The 20454-nt window shown below is 42.2% G+C and overlaps 4 protein-coding genes across 4 annotated transcripts; 2 read left to right on the plus strand and 2 right to left on the minus strand.

Annotated features, from left to right (window-relative positions):
* Positions 1–215: 215 nt before the first annotated feature.
* Positions 216–918, plus strand: cdab (cytidine deaminase b; the record flags this gene model as incomplete). Its single annotated transcript, XM_037679089.1, has 3 exons — positions 216–331; positions 497–554; positions 774–918. Coding segments are annotated over 3 exons (312 nt in total), but the record flags the coding sequence as incomplete, so codon positions are not given.
* Positions 919–2764: 1846 nt separating this feature from the next.
* dnajc16l (DnaJ (Hsp40) homolog, subfamily C, member 16 like) lies at positions 2765–11718 on the minus strand. Its single transcript, XM_037678566.1, has 16 exons — positions 11335–11718; positions 11084–11150; positions 10801–10946; positions 10297–10472; positions 8845–9029; positions 8498–8602; positions 8011–8169; positions 7785–7915; positions 7393–7570; positions 6988–7170; positions 6808–6884; positions 5417–5497; positions 5157–5246; positions 3875–4045; positions 3296–3777; positions 2765–3103 (listed from the first exon to the last, which is right to left on the minus strand). Exons 1-15 carry the CDS (start codon positions 11499–11501, stop codon positions 3303–3305), a joined length of 2391 nt encoding a protein of 796 aa, XP_037534494.1. The 5' UTR covers positions 11502–11718; the 3' UTR covers positions 2765–3103; positions 3296–3302.
* Positions 11719–13074: 1356 nt separating this feature from the next.
* Positions 13075–14715, plus strand: b3galt6 (UDP-Gal:betaGal beta 1,3-galactosyltransferase polypeptide 6). Its single transcript, XM_037678572.1, has 2 exons — positions 13075–13360; positions 13681–14715. Exon 2 carries the CDS (start codon positions 13691–13693, stop codon positions 14708–14710), a length of 1020 nt encoding a protein of 339 aa, XP_037534500.1. The 5' UTR covers positions 13075–13360; positions 13681–13690; the 3' UTR covers positions 14711–14715.
* Positions 14716–17276: 2561 nt separating this feature from the next.
* On the minus strand, positions 17277–20281 carry LOC119412115 (protein FAM107B-like). The gene is made up of 6 exons (XM_037679090.1): positions 20266–20281; positions 19626–19666; positions 19253–19286; positions 18938–19091; positions 18273–18409; positions 17277–17380 (listed from the first exon to the last, which is right to left on the minus strand). The coding sequence occupies exons 1-6, from the start codon at positions 20279–20281 to the stop codon at positions 17277–17279; spliced, it is 486 nt and encodes a 161-aa protein (XP_037535018.1).
* Between the last annotated feature and the right edge of the window lie 173 nt (positions 20282–20454).

The raw sequence follows: 20454 nt of genomic DNA on the forward strand, positions 1-20454 counted from the left end.
AAATGTGGGTGGAAAAGGTGGCACACCCACACCTGCCTCCACCCTCGTTCGCCCCACCCTGGGCCCCTGAGCAAGGCCCTTAACCCCCACCATCTGCTCCTAAACAGGTCTCTCTTGAAAATGAGTTCTCGTGGCTCCATGAGACTACCTGGATGAATAAGGGTAAATAAAAATAAATAAAATAATAAAAATCATCCCACCTCCTTTTTCCTCTAACAGGTTGCAATGTGGAGAACGCAAGTTACAACCTGGGACTGTGCGCTGAAAGGACCGCCATCTCCAAGGCTGTGTCCGAGGGATACAGAAGTTTCAAGGCCATCGCAATCGCCAGGTAATGAATACCTTACCAACATGTCCCGCACTAGAAGCATCCACCCTGCCTCTGCACCGTCAGCACGTAGACGTCTAAACCAACACGTTGAGAGCGTGTCTCCCGTACACCTGCAACACCTTTTGTTGTTCATGTGCTGCCTCTTTCTACTCGTGTTCTCTGCAGCGACTTGTGCGACCAGTTCATCTCCCCGTGCGGAGGCTGCAGGCAGTTCATGAGAGAGGTACAAGCCCTTTTTGTCTCGTGTCATCACCGGGAGAGCGCACGTTTCAGCTTGGTGTTATTTATCCGAGGAGGCACATGGTTAGCAGGGAACAGCACTGAGTGACACATGAACAAATGCTGGCTTCTTATTAACAAGTCGCTCAGCGTTTACGAGTACGTGCTGAGAAAAACGAGCCTTCTTGCAATAAACGGTTTTGTTCTTCCTCGTTTCAACCAGTTCGGGTCTGACTGGGACGTTTACCTTTCCAAGCCTGACGGCTCATACAGAAGGATGACCGTGGACGAGCTGCTGCCCGCCTCCTTCGGCCCTGAAGACCTGTCCATGAAGAAAGTGCTCATTCCCAACGAGTACTGAGCTCAAAGCGCCATGACATGCACGGCTTGGCATGTGTGTATTCAGGTTTAGCAGCAGTTATATTTATGGTACATGTTTGTTCTTGTGTCGTCCGATAATTATAAATAATATCTAAATGTACATTGTAACTGGCAAATGTGGTAAAATAGAGAAAAACAGTTTTTGTTTTATTTTAGGACCTATTTGTCTACTTGGTCACAATGAACGCACTTTTACTGTCGGTAAAACTATTTATTAGTCAAGGGAAGCAGAGAATAAATTACAGTTCACACATTTTAATAAATAAACAGCTTTTAAAAGGAGTCTCTCCATTTCTTACATTTAGAAACAAACGTTAGGCTCAGAAGACAAACAGGTCAATATTTTCTACATCGGTGTACAGACTTATTGGCCGAGCAGCAGATTGTTAAACAGAAAAAAAGTCAAACATTTAAGCTGCCCCGTGAAAACGACTCGGTTAATTCACCTTTAAGTTTTAGGTCCGTCCACGTGCTTCACCATCAGTTAATGAAACGTAAAATAAGACCAAACGTCTGCCTGATGCAGAGCTGGCACGGTTTAAATGAAGCAAACAAATAAGGAGAAGTTCATATTTCTGACTTACTGCAGTAAAACTGATGTTCAGATTTTTTTTTCAGGCAGAAGTTGCCGTCAGAACAGGATGTGCAACTAAAATCAAGATGTCAGCCCTGACGACGTTTCAAGGCCTGTGCGTTTTGAATAATTGAAACGGTGCAAAAAAGATGCATCTTTCCTACGCTGCGTGATAAATAAACGAGACGGCAGGAAGAGGAGAGCACAATAAAACACACAGGTCACCTTTTACCGGCATTTATGAAGAAACGGTGCACGTCACGCACATCTGGACACATTTTAACGCAGATTATACCTGATAGGAAGTGGAAACAACAGAACTGAACACGGGGTTTGTTCCTCCAAACGAATGGGACGTCTTCTACAAATTGTGTTTATTTTAGGCTTTTCTTAGTAAACTCCTAACTAATTGTAGATACGGTCACCTGTACATAAACACGGCTGTGTATTATTTAGAGCACGGCTCATGTGTGGCTTCCAAACATCGTTATCCCCAGCGCCACAGAAGGTGATCATGTTTTTGCCCGTGTCTGTGTGAGTTCATTGGTCTGTCTGTTAGCAAAAAATCAGCTGACCCAATGAATAGATTTGAATGAAACCCTCAAAAAGTAAACTTTGGACAAGCGACTAAAAACTGATTAATTTTTGGAGGCAACCCAAAATAAGATGTCCAGCATTATTATTATTATTATTATTATTATTGTTATTTAGTTAAAAAAATGGTGCGTTAGAAGCTGAGAGTAACTCCCAACACGTACGAACGAAAAGCGCAAACTGAGCATGCAGGATCTGATTTTAACATATTGCCATTAACTATTCGTCAATGCTGTCTGTTAGCAAAATATTTCATCAACTGCTGAACACAATTTAATGAATCTCCAAGAAAGTAATAATTGAATGTGCATCTACAATTCGTTAAATTATGGAGTGATCCCAATTCAAGATGACCGCCACAGCCAATCAAATGTACCAAACACAAAAACGGCTGTAACGTAGATGTTTTTAAAGTTACTGAGCTGTATTTGGTGTGGTGGTAGATGAGTTGTCCATAACTTTCTCTAAGTGCCATCACATTTTGCAAAATCTCACAACAACGTCATCTAGAAAGCTACGGCATGAAAGGCAGCAGACAAGATGCATCCCGTCAAAGAATGCTATTTTTTCAAAGAACTTTCCTTTTTTTGAATCTCTTTTACAATATGGCTATTATTTTTAATTATTACAAAACTGCTATTTTTCTCCTTATTCTTTTTTCTTGTTTGTTTGTTTACTGAATTGAGTCCACATAATAATCACACTCAAATGTCTTCTCTGATGATAACTCTGCTCGCGCCTGTACAGATGTGGTGTCAACATTCTGGCACAGCTAAAGAAACAGAATGACGCTTGTGAATGTGCATGTGAGTTCCTTATGGACTTAGAAAACATCAGTATGCAGGGGACACAGGAATGCGTCTGCACATTTTGACAGTTGTGTGTGTAAACTGTTGAAGTCCAAAAGCTGCAGAGTGTTTTGCTGCTCTATCCACTGGTGTTCCTCTACGACCCACCAGGTGTTGACGACAGCCATCGCCTGCGCTGCGACCCACACCAGCTGTCTGTGGATGTGAAACAGCAACAAGATCATTTGTGACGCTCCTCTGGAAGGTGGGGCTTCCACCGTCAGCGCCAACAGTGCAGTGCCAGACAACGTGTACAGAACTTAAACGGTAATCTAAAAAGAACAACTTGGCTCTGCAGCTTTCTTTGAAAAGTACCCAGCAGGGAGGCAAAACCACAACAGTTCTTACTTGGACCTCAGCTCTCTGTGGAGTCCTGGCTGAGCGTGGGCCATGCAGGGACGTGTAACCTGGGCAGCGTCCCCTCCATCAGCCTCTCCATCCACAGACCCAGCCTGTCCAGCTTGTGGTGGACTTCTATGCTAGTAGCTCTACTCGAGCCCCTTCTGGGTACGGCCCCGTCCTCCCTGGAATGGGACCGGGATCGGGAGTGGGAGCTCGTCCTGGACCTGGAGCGGGACTTTCTCTTGCTCTCGGAAGAAACTGAGGTCTCGGATGACGAATCGCTGGGATCGTCTCCCGTGAAAACTGGTCTAAAAAGGCAAAAGTATTTCTTGTGGCCGTTGAGAGCCAGGACGTGGCCGGCGTAATCTGAGGACTCCTCGTCCTCTGAACGGCTGCCACTTTCTCCAAGATAGGCCGAGTGAAGGAGCGAAGGCATCCAGTGGCGGTGCTTGTCAGCGTTGAGGAAGGAGAAGTGAAGGGTCTGGGTGCTGAGGGTCGACAGACGTGGGGATTAGAATTAAAAAGTGGAAACACTTGTTGGGGTTTATTAGTTCAAATAAATATCTGGCCCTTTAAGTGACTTACCCAGAGAAGGAGAAAACCTCTTTGGCATATTTCCTCAGCAGAGCATTTTTGGAGACATTGGTGAGCACCAGAACAACATTAATGTGACCTGGTCTTAGTTTTACCAGGTTACTGACGTACGTGATGTCTGTTAACTCTGTCACTTCCACAAAGTCCTTCTTTGGAGGACGGCTGCACGGACCAAAGACAAATACAGAAAGAGACAACGTTTAAAGGAGCCAAAAAAGTTGATTTAATTTCTGAGCTTAGAGCATGTTGTCTGCACAACATCTCTGATGAAAAAGCTGCTGTATTCATACCCATCTGCTTCAGGCTGCTGTTTAATACATCGTATTTTTTACACTATCATTGTTTAGCGTATATCTTAGATCCTTGTATATTGTTTCTTTTTATACTTTATGTTTTTGCTATTTTGGGGTGCAACTGGGACGTTGAGTACATAATTTTGCTCCACCTCATGTACAACATGTGATGAGAATGACAAAGAACCTTGGAAACAAATTCAAACAGATAGTTTAAACTAAGTCTTGAACAAAAAGTTTTAAAGTACATTTTATACAGTCAGGAGGGGTCTGGACACAGGACTCTGTTCAGTTAAATTGAGTATATTTATATGCAATATTTAAGTTTATATGCAGTTGTGTAGTACAAACAAACAAACAAAAGCAGTTGCCACAAGATGGGGCCAAACATCCAGTATGGCTGAGGTGAAGACAAGTCTTTCTGCAAAGATCTGGTTGCAGAAACCCAACTTGTGCCAGAGAACACATAAAGCAGAACATTATGAACGCTAACAAAAGCCCAGATTTTATCATTTGAGAGCGGATCAGAAGCAATGATGTCCTGAAGGCAGTAATTTAATCTAAAGGTTGGCAAAACAGTCTGTGGAGCAACTGATACATGATCAATAACAAAATCTGTAGAGAAACTGACACAGAGCTGTGAAATAAAACTCAAAATCCAACAACGAAGGACTGTGAATGAGCTAGAAGTACAGGAAAGTTCGATGTATTTCAGTCGTGTTGTTTTTTTTCCTCACAAATTAACGATAGACATTTCTGAGTTTAATATTTTAGTCCAAGAAACTGAATACATAAACATAAATATCACTTGGTGACAAACACCCACCACCACCTGCCATTTAGATATTAGAATAAAATGCATTACACTGAATTTAACATCCAGATGTCACCAAATATTCTGCTTCTGGTTTAGTTCTAACGGAACATTTCCAAATGGGACAGATAACTCGACAAAGGAATTCGTGTTACTACAAGATTACCTTGAGGTACTCGGTCTGCTTGATGCGTCCTCCTCAGTTTGCCTCGCGGGCTGCTCTTTTGGTTTGCGAGGTGCGCTCTCACCAGACTCGCTGAAAAAATATACGTCAAACAAGCGAGTCGTCAGCGAAAGCTTTGAGAATAATCAAATAAATCATCAAGAGCAGGTACACTTCTCATTTACAGATCAACTACAAAGAAAAGCAACCTTTTAATTAGTTCCAAGAAAAACATCCAGATATAATAATTCATATGTTCTTACCTGAAAGCCTGAATGATTACAGTGCCAAAAAGAATAAAGAGAGCCGAGAAGATCAAGGACAGAATGGGCATCATCTCTTGCCTTGAAGACAAACAAAACGCAGTCACTGAAACCAAAAGGAGCCTCTGTGCTGCAACTTTAGCCTTCAGAAGTTGTAATACTTATAAAGAGGTACATCACAGTTATGACACGACATACTAATTACCAATAACCAAATACAGTAGTCCCTCGATACTTCGCGGTTCGTCTTTCGCAGACTTGCTCTATCGCTGTTTGTGGACGTACAGTCCATAATATTGTATTACAAAACAATTCTAAAGGACACGATTGTCAACTAGTACTCACGTGATTGGGACAGTACTGTACAGTAAAAAGTTAAGAAAAAAATACTTCGGACAGGTGCCGCCATTTTGTAGTTTTCTCTCAGTAAGCCTCCACTATATTCCTGCTCATAATGACCACATTTCCCAGAAGGCAACGGGGCCTCGAAAAGCCCTGTTTCCTCTGCTGACAAAAACAAGAGGTAAAGTTTTGATCTGATTGGTGCCCAGCAGATGTAGAGAAGCTGCACTGAACCCACCGAACCGGAGCAGAACCGGAGCAGAACCAGACCTCTAGACCTCCAGACCCATCAGTGAATCTTGAGAGCTGGTACCTGGCCCACGAGGACTTACGAGCGTGGACGCACGCTGAAAGCTCCGGAGCCGTTTCCACAGCCCATCGGGACTTTTTTCATCCAGACATGGACTCAGTTCAACCACCTATGGTCCCACGCCAGCCAACAGAATGTCCCCCCCCACCCCCACCCCACACACACAGACACAAAGCTAAAGAGCTGCAATGAACTGGACCAGAACCAGACCTCCAGACTCAGCGGTGAACCCGAGAGCAAGTAAGTAAACTTTAGTAGTTATGTATGTTGTTAAAATAGTAGGTTTAAGAGTTTAGAACATTGATTGTGAACTTCATCGCTGCAGTCTGGGTCAGACCAGAATAGAGTTGGACCAGAACCAAGAGCTGTTGCTGTGTTTTGCAGAATCTGGTAAGTAAAATTTAGCAGCTACATAAACAGTACTGTACGTTTGTTGCTCAAATGATGTAGGTTTAAGAGTTTAGAACATTGCAAGAGTGTGGGAAGGGTTTCTAAAGCCTTAAAATATATATAAATACTAAAATAAATATGAGGTCGCTACTTGGCAGAGTTTCACTTACTGCGGGCGGGTTCGGACTCGAACCCCTGCAATAAACGAGGGACCACTGTAAACATTAATCTTTATGTGGTAAAGTACTGTAATTCATCTTGTGGTTTGATTTCACACAAATATCAGCAAAAACTCTGTTACATTTCTGTCTTTCCTTTCTGCAGACTTCCTGGGTGAGTATCATCTTACCAGTTGGAGTAGAGGAGGCCATCATACATTTGAAGGACGTAATCATAAGCTGCATTCATCCACTGAATGATAAAAATCTGAACACAGGAAAAAACAACAACAACAATAAAATCAGACCAAATGTAAAAAGAGAGAGAGACTAAAAGACGAGCCTCGACAGAACAGGTCGGTGTGTCTTACGGGGGCCATCTCGTTGTTGAGCTCCGGTAAGGTGGTGTCCGAGGTCAGGTAGGTGGGGTCCTTCTGAAGGAGCTCCAGCTGTTCGTGGAGGCGGGATTCGTCTTCCTCGCTGCCGTTCCAGCCGCCGCTCACCGAGCGGTACAGGACCCGTCCAGCCTGGCTCCGTCTCTCCAGAATCACCACCTGTCAGAGGCATTACACAGCATTTCTACTGTCAGCTGAGGCGCCGCACAACCTTAGACGGCGCACGTTCGCAATCTGAAACAATAAATCTGATACTGCTTCCTGTTTGGTGGACTGTGGGAAAAACAGGAGCGGTAAAATCAAAGTTCAGCTTGTCCTTGAGGTTTGTTTACAGGCACAAACGTGTGTGTGTGTGTGTGTGTGTGCTCTCAGAGCCCTGACCTGAGGTGAAATGGGAGCATGGTTGTGCAGAAGCGCCTGACAAAGAGGCTGCTGCTGATGCTGGTAGACATACGCAAACCGTAGCACGTCTTTTTTGTTAGCAGAGGCAAAGTCCAGGAAAGCCTTATTACCAGGATGAAAAGCTTCATCCTCTCCAGTAATGAGCAGGACGCAGTACCTGAAAATTAATCGCATCTAATGTCAATTTACAACAACGACTCCCTTCATAGCTGCCACGCTACAAGTTGTCAAAACTCGGCTCCTATTTTTAGCTCTCCTTCTCTTTTCTGACAGTTTAGCAAACATTAACAAGATGGAAAAACAACTCCTCAGATCAATTCTTGCTACACAAATTAAAAGTAATTATGACTTTGATTGCAAAAATATCTTACTTCCTTCGTCTGTGGAACTGTTTAACAGGACACAGCTCGTCAAAAAGCTGCTGGCTGACCAGCCGAGGCACCTGCAGGAACTTGTTGTTGGAGACAAACTCGTCCATGAGCTGCCTCTTCATTCCTCTGGCCTGAAATTAAAAGGAATAAACTTGTCTGTTAGAACATCAGATTTTATTCATGTTATAATAGAGTAGAACTCAGCTGCAGGTTAATAGGGGTGTACCTGGATGATGTCAACCGGCTTCTCTGTGTCCTCCTTAAACAGCAGCATGGTGGGAGCGTAGGTGTTAACGTTGAACTGCTGCAGGAGCTTAGTGCTGTGTGCGTCACCCTGATCCACATGACCAAAGCGGACATAGTCTCTAAAGGCAAAAGCTGTCAGCTGAAGGAGAGGATAAGATAGATACCAAAAAATTAAAGAAGAGCTAACGACAGACGCCTTTACTTTCATGACAGAGTAAAGGGAAAACTGATTACACAAGTTCACATAAGTGTGTAAATCTTTTTACGAACACTTCAGGGTTTTTGGCACTGCCCACATGAAGCATGAACACAAATATCACAACCAAAGTTCATATTTCTTACAGCACGGGGCAAAACCCCGACACTGCAGGAGCATCATAGGAACTGGGCTTTAACAGGACATGAGCTAATTGAAAACCGCCGGTACAACTGTGACCGAAAGAAGCTCAACAGGCAGGAAAACTCACCTTGTAGAGCAGAGGCACAACAGGGACTTGATCAAACAAGAGAACACTGGGCTTGTTTTCTGCATGCCAGTCATCAAGAAAAGTCCGACAGTTATTATCGTTAATCTGGAAATAAAAGATACAGCAGTTAAAATACACTTCAGCTGCCTGAAAACACCATAAACACTTCATGGTTTTAGCTTTCACTGACTACAGTTAAACTTTTAATTATCCAACAAAATAAGGCATTTCTATCCTTTTCAGCTCCACAGAAACACGTCTGGGGTGCAATCAAGTGTTAAGTGTCTTCCCATATGTAGTGTGTGTGTGTGTGTGTGTGTGTGTGTGTGTGTGTGTGTTGCGTTTACCCTCTGCACCAGGTTCTGAGGCAGCAGATCTTCCACAAACTGTCGCAGGTGTTCTCGTACCACAGCCTGGTGGAAGAAGGTCATCCTGCCGTTCACCAGCCCGATGATGGAGGGAGCCCGATAAGCTCCCAGCTGATTGGCTAGGCGGCGCTCATAACCCAAGTCCACAATGCCAATACCCACGCCTGATGTGATCATATCAATTATTGATAGAAAGGAGTAAAAGCATAGAAGAAAAAATAAACAAATTGTTCTATTGCTGAAATTCTGAAATTGTCTCTAGCCTACAATTTGTCAAGACAATTTGTTAGTTTCATGCCACTGTTTGAAAGAAAAAACTGGTGGCATAAGGCTGGATTTAAATAAGTCTCGTATGAACTTAGAAATGTGGATAAGACTTAAAAGTAGGCCTGTCACGATAACAAATTTTGCTGGGCGATTAATTGTCTCAGAAATGATAGCGATAAACGATAATATTGTTTGAAATTTGACAATAATTAGTAATTATTGTCAAATTTAAGAAGAATTGTTGGTTAATTTTTGTGTGTATTACCTTTTTGACCACTGGATGGCAATATAAGACAGTTTGAAAAGAAGGATGGATAGTGAGGAAGTGAGCAGCCTGTCTCTTTAAGAAAAATGGGAGGGAGGCCCCTTGACGTGACATGGGCTGTCTCTCGTTCCCGTTTTCGGTTCTCAAAATGGCAGACGCTCAGTGTGGTTTGAGCTCTTTAGCATAGCATTTATCACACAAAGCTTTTAATAAAAAAAAATCAGTAAACAAATTCTAATCTTTTTGCAGAGAAAAACAACTTTTTAGATGAAGGAACGGCTTTCAACCGTGAATTTTGGAGCTTCGACAAGACGGAGGCGTTTTCTCGAGGTTGGCCTGTTAGCTTCGCTCGTAGCTTAGCTTCTCAGCTTAGCTGCGTTTAACGATCCTCAAACGTGATTTTGGACGGTTAAAACAGATTTTAAAGAGAAAAGAGGAAGGGAGCGGGTCAGTGAAGAGCACCGGAGTTGAGCCTTTTGTCGTCCAGTGTCTTCAGTAGAAACAAACATGAAGAAACGATAAAGACAATAAATGAAAATGAGGATGATCATTTTCATTCATCATGCGATTAATTGACTTGTTTATTGTGACAGGCCTACTTAAAATGTTCATTTTAAAAAGGCAAATCATGATCACTGTGGTTCTAACTCCTAGGATATGAGTGTCAAACTGTTTACACCTACATAAAATGAAAAACAGAACAAGGCTAAAAATCCAGGGACTTTTCCTTTAGATCTGTAAAGTCTTACAAATGCCTACTAGATGTGATATCCAGCTATATGGAAACATACCAGCTTTAAGAACCTTATAAAGCACATGTTACATTCTTCAGGGTGTTATATGCACTTTTGGATGACTCTCTTGACTTTATACTTTGTTAGTGGACTCCAAAGTCTTACCCAGAGGTTCCAGCTCCTGCACAGTCTGCTTCCACACAGGCTCAATGTGCATACATGCAAAGCACCACTCAGAAGTCACTTTGATTAGGTACGGCCTCCTATAGCTGTCTGGCAGAACGTCACTGTTATACTGCGCGTGGTGAAGCATGTACTTGCTGTCAGCAAAATCCCTGGACCTAGAAAACAGTGTTGAAAACAAAATAGGACATGTTTTAATACACATCTGTCTGCAACTCTTAAATCTCACAAACTATGCTTTTCTAAGACCACAATGGAAAGAATGCTAATTAGAAACATTAATATCTAGAGCTCACTTGTTTAAATGTGTCGAAAAAGCTAACTTTTTTTACACGATTTGAGTATATTGATTTGTATAATTGTTGCAGCCTAAATTAGAGCACACCTGTCTGGCTGGGTGCAGGATTTCTTTTTTTTTTTATATATAAAGAAACGTTTTTCTTTGATAAAGAATCAGAAAAATGGGCCAGTTCAAGCACACGATACCTGGGGAAATGAAAAAACGACTCATCGAAGTAGAAACTGCTGTGAAAGTTGCGGAAACCGTGACGCTGCGACTGGCTGAACGGCTGGTTTTCATCCATTTGCCCAAAACGATCGAAGTTGGACCTTCGCTCCTCGTTAGATAAAATCTGAGAAAAGGCAAAACATGACATTAGAAGAATCCTTGCTCCGTTCAGAAAGCTGCAGTACAGAAAGTGAAACAGACCAACAGTAAAACAAAGAAACTATTGTGTACATTATATGTAATTGACTATTTTTCACCCACCTCATATGATTTAGAAATCTTAATAAACATATCTTCAGCTTTGGGGTCTTTGCTCTTATCTGGGTGCCTAAAAAAATCCAGATTACACCATAGAGTTTATGCATGCTTAAAATAATCTCTTCTGTTAAACATTACAAGATAGCAGGACAGCCTGTAGAGAGTTAGGAGATGATTAGCACAAGTGTAAAATAAAAAAAATGGCTGATTCTTCACAGACAAGAAGATGAAATGGTTCCACTCCTGTCCCTCACCATTCTCTGGCCAAGTTCTTGTACGCCCGTTTGATTTCTGCTTGACTGGCACTCCTGCTCACACCCAGAACTTGATATGGGTCAAACTCAGATGTTGGTTTCACCACACATACAGTCAAAATTAGCAGGACAGCGAGCAGAAACGGACCGGCGCTCCAACCCGTCATCTTCTTCTTCTGCTGTTCCGGTTGTAGTTACGCCAGTTAGCTGTTCTAAAACGGACACAATTATTAAGTAATGCGCTCACATGTTCGGGTCTGGTATCTTGTTGAGCGTCAAGTTACATTACAGACTCCAAGCGACTAATGTTACTACGCAGAGGCCATGATTTTCTTTACAGTTGACAGACATTAGCGACCGGTCAGCCTGATGACAGCATCAGCCTGCGACAAAGTTACACTTCCGGTTGGGACTTTCACAATAAAATGTTTCTGAACGCTTTTAAAAATAGAAACGTAAAATAGATTTTAAAATCATTATAAAATAACAATGTCAAATTGATCACAAGACGAAAATCTATGCACGTTGACATGCTTGCTGTTGGAAGTGCTCCGAAATGCTTTTTGACATCATGATGACAAAACGCTGCAAAGAAGTCACCGTCATTTCCTAAATGGCTAATTTGGTTAATCGTTGTTTTAAATAAACAAACTACTTCTTTAATCCAGTTGATTAGTTCATTTTAGTTTTTCAAGCTCTGCTGTTGATTTAAAAAATATTTGTAAGTACAGTAACTTCGTTCCTGACTTTTAACGCAGGGTGATTTGATTTAGTATTTCATTGTTTCTAATTATATTTCGTGTTTTTATGTTTTTAGCCCCGATGCTGTAATATCTTGTTATTAATATTTGATGCTGTGATCTTTTTTGTTAAGCACTTTGATAACAGTTACTGTTTTAAATGTGCTATAAGTAAATGTGACTTTTTTTAAAAAAAATCTTTATTGAAAAAGTACAAAACAATACAATAAAATGCAGTATACAGTAATGATATAACAGACGCCAGGGGGTTACAAACACTGAGACAATAATTTACAATAACATATTACATAAATATGGCCTTCGTGTTGGTGGAGTATTTAATAGTTTTGATGTATTGTTTGACCTCCTTTTCAAAAATGGAGATAAGAGGTTTTTGATTAGTGTATCGACGTTTATGAATATGCCATTTGGCCAGGTATATAATGAGATTAATAATATACAACTGTTTTTCTTTAGCTGTTGGGCAGTCAGTGAAGCCAAACAAAACATGTTCAAAGCAAAGTGAGAGGTCTGGTTCTATAAAAGTATAAATCAAAATACAAATACTTTTCCAAAATTGAGTTGAGAAGGGGCAAGACCATAATAAATGAAATACATCTTCTGGGTTTTCATCACAAAAAGAGCAAATTATATTTATATCCTTGTAAGTAAATGTGACTTGACTAAAGATGCTTTTTAATTTCCGAGGTACCTTGAATGCAGCATACTTGGTGAAGCGTAATGCGCATGCTCCACCACGATTGCTCTTGTTTCGTTCGGCGCCTGCCATTTTTCAGTTCTAAATTTTATACAAAACCGATGTGCTTTAAGAAACTTTAATATACTTATATATATTTATTCCTGACATTTAATTTCAAAAGTAAGTTCTTATTTTAAAAAAAAGCTCGAATTTAGTTTTATCTGTTCATCAATTTTTGCAGCGTTTTCTAGATTGAGTCGCGTTTTAATTTTTAATTTTTTTACGGGGGGCTTCACTTCCGGTTCCTGTTAGCCACGCACAGCCAACCAGAACAGATCGCGTTTACACTACAAGGCAGAAAAAGAACCCTCTGGCACCGGATAACTCGCCGAACCGTTCGACCAGCTCACTGTAACCCACCCGGACCACGACACCGGCTTCCCCTCGGGATCAGACACCATGGTCCCGCTGCGGATGTTCGCGCTCATCGGACAGTGTTTACAAAGTGCGCAGCTGGTTTCGTGTCGGTAGCTAACGCTAGCTGCTGCCCCGAGAGAGACGGGCTGCTTTTAATAAGCTCAAGAAGGTAAACTACCAATCCTCTTTGAGTCGCACCTGCTCCCAGCATTGTTGTGGACGGTTTGTGGCTCAGCTGGTGCAGGAACAGCTCAGGTTCATTTTGCCAACTTACCTGGTTTTTCAAGGCAGACTAGCTAATACATGCTGCATCTGTTAAATCGTTGGTGAAGCAAATCTGCAGCTTGTACCCTCATGAAAACGTGAACTTAAAATTGATTTGTCATCATTTTCTGTATTTAATTCGTGCCTGAGGTTTTAATGTCTAATTCTGTAGCTAATAAAACAGAGAATTTGGGTATTAATGGAAATCTTTGTGCTTCTTTCCAGACTCGGCACCATGAATCTGATCCGCTTGGTGTGTCGCCATAAGACGGCTCTCGTCATTGGGACGGTGTCCAGTTTTGCTGCAGTCCTTGTTTTCTTGGCCAAATGTACGTCAGAAACCCTGAAGCAGGGTCATCCGGATCCTCCGGGCTTAGCCCCCCACACCAAGGGTTTGCACTTTCATCCAAACCAGCACAATCCTGCGCCTGCGTCCAAAGATTTGTCCGCTTTCCTTGTGGTTCTCATCACAACGGGACCCAAGTACACGGAGCGCAGGAGCATCATCCGCAGCACCTGGCTTGCCAAGCGGGATTCTGATGTTTTGGCCATGTTTGTGGTTGGAACTCAAGGGTTATCGAGCGAGGACCTTCAGAATTTGAACACGGAGCAAGGGCGACACAAGGACTTGCTGCTGCTGCCTGATTTACGTGATTCTTATGAGAACTTGACACTGAAGCTGCTGCACATGTACTCCTGGTTGGACCAGAATGTGGACTTCAAGTTTGTCTTCAAAGCAGACGATGACACGTTTGTGCGCTTGGACCTCCTCAAAGAGGAGCTGAAGGGGAAGGAACCCAGCAGGTTGTACTGGGGCTTCTTCTCAGGTAGAGGCCGCGTAAAAACAGCTGGCAAGTGGCGAGAAAGCTCCTGGGAGCTCTGTGACTACTACCTACCGTACGCGCTGGGCGGCGGCTACGTGCTCTCAGCTGACCTGGTACGTTACGTGCATCTCAACGCGGGCTACTTGAAGACGTGGCAGAGCGAGGACGTGTCCCTGGGTGCCTGGCTGGCACCGGTGGACGTTCGGCGGACACACGATCCACGCTTTGACACGGAGTATAAATCGCGCGGCTGCAACAACAAATACTTGGTGACGCACAAGCAGAGCTTGGAGGACATGTTGGAGAAACATCAGACTCTGCAGCGGGACGGCAGGCTCTGCAAGGAGGAGGTCAAGCTGCGATTGTCTTACATCTATGACTGGAGCGTACCACCATCGCAGTGCTGCCAAAGAAAAGATGGGATTCCTTAGCCGCTGTCTTTCCACAAAGGTTAATTTTGAGTGTTCGATACGCTGCTGTTCAAGTCGATGCAGTATTTTTTCCTCATCCTGGTTTATACTTTGCCACCTTGTACCTTCACCTGGCGCTTGTCGAACCATTTCGTACTTGTGTGCTTACTGCGTAGTCTTGTATGTTTTGTGGATTAAGTGAAGGTTAAGCTTAGAGCCAAAGCTCAGAGGTTCATGTTAGGTTTGGATGTCAAGCCTAGGCGTCACCAGTTCAGATTAGGAACTAGGGGACACCTACGGATTTGGTAAATATCAGCCTATCCTTAAAGACGGCACTAAAAGTAATACTACATTAGATTTAATCATCAACATGACTGCTTAGGTGGGTTTAAGAATCAGAATAAGCTTTATTGTCATCGCACCGGGACACAACGACAACATGTACGCACAGTCGTCTGAAAGATGGACGTAGTGCACGAAGCTGCTGCTAATTAGCGCGGCCCTGTTATTCTTCTTCAGAATCATTTTTTAAAATTTAAAATAAGGCCAAAGCAAGTACAAAGTGTCGGAGGCAGATTGCTTTGTTTTGTACCAACAAAATTATGGGTTTGTAGTGACCAAAATTGCAAAAGCAACTTTTTTTTAACCTTTCCCCCAACAAATCTGCATCTGTTAGACTATTTAAAGCTGTGTAAATGGACTGTACTTATGTAGCACATTTCTGTCTAATCAAGGTACTCGAAGCGCTTTAGGCTACAATCTGTGCCTCATTTACCTCCACACAAACATTCGTACAGCGCTCCGCTACATCTGTACAAAGCTAATTGAACAAATCGTTGTAAAGAGGCTAAGCGGTGCTTCAGATCACATTCATACACCGATGGGACACGCATCAGAGGCGATGAGGAGGTTGCCCAGTTTGCTCACACTTCATCATGTGACTAATGGCGGAATCAAACCCCCAACTCTCCCATCGGAGGACGACTGCTCTAACCACTGAGCCACAGCCGCCCCAGACATAACCTCTTCAGATCCCTAATATTAATTTAAGTCATGGTACTGATTGTAAGCCAGATGAAGAAAAGTTAGCTAAACATTTTTTTTGGTACTTTTATTTATTATTATTTATTGTATTTCTTTGGAAAAGCATTTCTCCTAAATCTAAGACGTGGACACTGATTTCTACCTTACCTGCAAAAAATTAAGACATTTCTAGTTTGATGTTCTCCCAGCACATTCTCACAACACAAAATAACGTTCAAATTGTGATCACCTTAAAATGTTCATAATACTTTTGTGGGATATACATATAATAAGGTGAAAATATTTCATAATAGCATCAAGAAAGCATTGATTAACGTAAAAAAGTTTTTTTTTTAAGAAATACTTCGTACTAACGTGCCTGAAAACAGTAAATCTAAACTGCAACTCAGGAAAAACAAGTCCCATATCTTTTCATTTTGATCGTTATTGTGATGAAACGCTTCTCCGTGTTCGTAATTAGGGGTTGAAGGAAAACACTATAGCCATTTTCATTAAAACGGAGGTTTCACGTGTTCAAAGTTGTTAAAACAAAGAGATGGTTCGTTAACGAGTTACTAATTTAATGTTAATCCATGTTTGTCTTTTAGACGTTCTCTCCAGTTTGTAACTTTTGTCTATTTGAGCTTCATCTGCTGTTTCCGAACACTAAAACGTTTAGATGTTGCTTCTTTGTTGTAGATGGTGAAAAAAAAAATCCAGATGTGGACTCCTCACATGCCATCGTGTCTACCTTTTTGTATTTACTTTATTCTTGTTGTAAAGTGAATATCCGTTCTATTTATTGATCAATAACTTATTCTGCGAACACGTCAGGACAGAAGTGCAGTGAATGTTTGTATTTTGAAACATAATTTACAGGAATAACGGACACGTCGTGTTCTTATATTCATACACAAGTTTGTTTAGAGGCTGAGTTTATTTAGTTCTTGGAGTTGACAGAATCAGCAGAAACACTGAGTTCCATGTGAATGTTTGCAGCACACTCGGCACTTTGTTGCTCTTTTATTCGAGTATGAAACGTTTAAATTCCTGCAGCGTTTTATCGTTGACCGTTTGTCCTCTCTGGTGTGAGACTTGAACCTGAACTCTCTGTTCCGTCAGTATTTGTGTCCCAAACACCCGTTACTTTGATTAAAGACTTTAACATATTTCAGCCCCAGATCATCAATAGAAGTGATTAAAAACAACTTTCCAGCTCATTTTTGTGGCTTCGGAAACATTTTTGTAAATATTGACGTACCTCCTTCCTCGGTGTCGTTCACAGATTTTAATTCAGTGCAAAGTTTCTGTGACCGTCTTCAAACATAAAATCATTAAATGTGCTTTTGTGAACTGTAAGCTTCTGTTAAGTGCTTCTTTTGTATTTGCATTCTCATTTTGATGAAAGGTTTCATAGTTTGTTTTTTCCACCACCTTTCATGTCTTTAACCAAAGCAGACCTCAGACAAATGCATGTAATTATAAAACTGCAGTTTCCAGTAGTGACGCTCTTCTTAACAAACACTCTGGTTTCCATTGTTCGTTTGCTTCTTGGCTCTGGGAGTTATTTGGAAAACGCTGGGATGTGCTTCAGGGTTCGTCTCACCCGAACAAACTCCGGCAGATTCTTCAGACTTTCCCTCCGCTTCTCCTCCTCCAGCTCGTAGTTACAAAATTCAACGTTAGTTCATAATTAGTGACAGCCTCGCTAATCTCCCAAACGGATCCAGAAGAACTGAGAACGCCCAACACTTAAACTGTTGACTTCTGCACAATAAATATCTTACCTGTCGTAGATGGCTCTTGGAACATCGTCAGTTCAGAGACGTGAACGAGGTATGCTGCTTCTGCCTTTAAACAACTCCACTTTAAAACAATAACAGCAGTTTCTGCAGATACTATTTTTTTTCTTCTTTCGGATGCTCTTCTTCAGGGGTCGCCACAGCGAACTAAGTCGCACGAAAACTTGGCAATTATTTCTACACCGGATGTCCTTCCTGGTGCAACCACAGACCACCGAGCTGCCACAGCCCTCTGTGTGGAGCAGAGAGCTGACACCTAGGACGCCCAGAGGAGCAGATGGTGGGGGCCTTGCTCAAGGGCCCCGAGTGGGGCAAATGAGGGTGGAGGCAGGTGTAGGTGCTTCACCTACACTTTGATGTTGTCGGTATCGGGAGTTGAGCCGACGATCTTCCGATCGTAGGCTCACCTGTAACCTCTGCGCCACCACTCCCTCCGCACGTATGATTTTGTAAACCTTTATATTGCTGTCACGTTTGCATTACACAGTTATTTAGATATAATTTTATGGTTTTTATCTGCAAATAGCAGCAGCAGCTGGTTGTAGCACTTCTGGCAGCGATAAGAATCAAATCTCTTAAAATGAGGTCTCTGAAAGAACGATCCACAACAGGTAAGATACTGTTTGTTCATAACCCTTTCCACTCAACCCTCCTTTAAAAGATGTGAACGATCCCTTGAAGGTAGCTCTCAAACCAGTCGTACAGAAAGTGTACACACACACACACACACACACCTGCCTTTTTAAAAATATACCTACAAGTTGTATTCTCCTGTCTTCTGCGCAGTTTCACCTCCAAGTCAGAGGGAGGCTGCAGTTCTCTTTTCTTCAGCTGCTCCATCTTTTTGTTCTCAAGCACACGTTGCAACTCGGGCTTTCTCCCTGGCAGCACACCTCTGAGGACACCACGAAACATTTAGGACCGTGTGACTCCAGATTAAGACAAAAACAGCAAAAGTAAAAAAAAATCCACAAAACATCTCCCCTGGCACCAGAGTAGAGTTTTAAATGACACCCAGGAGTTAACATTAAGGCTTCTGTTAGCAGATCGGGGACGTTTAGGAGGGTGTTGCACCTTTTGACCCGGTCACCTGAACGTATTGTGTTTATCTTTTGCCGGCGCTCTGGATCTGGACTGGGGAGGCCTAAGAGGATTCACTGGTTGAAGGAGGGTGGGGGGACTGTCACTGCTTTATAGCCCATCTTTACAACATGCAAGCCCTAAAAACACAAAAGACTTGAAAGTTTTGAATTGTCATGCTTTAAAATTGGCAATAGAAACCTGTGAAACTATAAAAAACGTGGTTCTAGCTAAATAATGAACGTAAGCGAACAGTTCAGGGATGAAGCGTCCTGTGAGAAACGTGGGGCTTGTTGAGCAGCATGTATCTGCTGCTGCAGGTTGTTGGCAAACTTTTTCTCACCGTCTGTGACAGAAAAGCAGCTCCTGATGAAGAGCTCTGCGTTGGAGCGACGCCTGCACGGGATTCATCAGCTTTTGTGGTTTGATGAGCTCATCTTCCTCCTGTTGGTTTTCAGTCACCTGCCGAGGCGAGTCCATCCAGCAGTGACTTCTGTCTGAAACGCACTGATACAAGTCAGAGAGTTCTGCAGCAGCGCAGCAAAACAAACCGACTGTAGAATGACCGAAACTCAAACGTGATTGCATTTTACACGAGCAAAATAAACGTTTAATTCCTCAAAGTACAATGAACTAGGCTATCTTCTCATTAACTTACCTGTTTTGTTTTTGATGCTCGTTTTTTGTGACACCTGAATAAAAAAACTGGACACTAAATATCCCTTCATCTATTAAAACTCCCAGCAAAACAAGATTTTCTTTGTAATATTCAACATAAACTGAAATGATTACATCTTGATCACCAGATTTTTAAACGATGCTGCACTTTTTATTTTTTTTTGTTAGACTTGATTAATCATGTTGAAACCTGAAACGTGTGTTTTTTAAAAACAGGGAAAGCCTGCAGCTTGAATACTTGGTTTCAATCATTTAAATGTTAACATTATTAATTGTTTCAGATCATCCTTGTGCTTCCTCACTTCCCAACCCTAACTTTGCTTTTCGTCTGAACTTCTCATGAATAATCTTACCTGCGTGCTCTGGTAAAGACGCGTTGCTTTAACAGGAGGTTCTGCAGGCAACGGTTTCCTTCAGGAACAAATGAAGTTGATGTTGTGGCACGTGGAGCTGCAGCTACTGAGGCTGATGAGAACAGGTGTGCTGCACCGCCCTGAGTCAAATCTCATTACCTGTCTTACAAGACCCTTTGTTCCACCTTTGTTACCGTCAGGGGACAAATCTCTGTTGTCTCTGAGCAGCAGCATATGCTGAGATCAGGAGAATGAAATAGGGATTAGCACAGCACAAAGCTTTGAGACTAATTTTAGTGTCTACAAACAGACAGATTCTGTCCCAGTGTAACATTATTAAAAGTTGAGGATCACCTGAACCAAATCAAGTTTCTACAGTGCTTTAGGATTCTTAATGCACAAAAAGAGTGAACGTAACTCTGGGAAGCCATCAGTACCGAGTCAAGTGAATACAATCCTCTGAATCGAACTGATTTCAGCTCCACCCTTCTCTTTTCTAGCTGTCGTGGAGATGAACAACCACACACACATGCCTAGAGCCAATTTTAGAATCTCAAATTACCAGAAAACTTGAGTAAACACAGGCATGCACAAGGAGAACCTGCAACGTCCGCACAGAAAGCCCCAGTTAAGTGCTGACCCTTTGAGGTGACCATGGTATCCAGCTGCCCACCTCCACTTTCATTATAATGTTTTCCCTACATAAAAGCTTTTACAGCAGAACTTTACACAGAAAAGCACGTTGTGCAACAACGAGAGTAAAGTGGAAATAACTCCACTGCTCACTTACAGCTATTTGAAGAGTGGTTTGAAGCTCACTTTAATTCTC

Source organism: Nematolebias whitei, chromosome 7 (genome assembly GCF_014905685.2).
Source record: "Nematolebias whitei isolate Nwh7 chromosome 7, NemWhi1, whole genome shotgun sequence".
Classification (NCBI taxonomy): domain Eukaryota; kingdom Metazoa; phylum Chordata; class Actinopteri; order Cyprinodontiformes; family Rivulidae; genus Nematolebias; species Nematolebias whitei.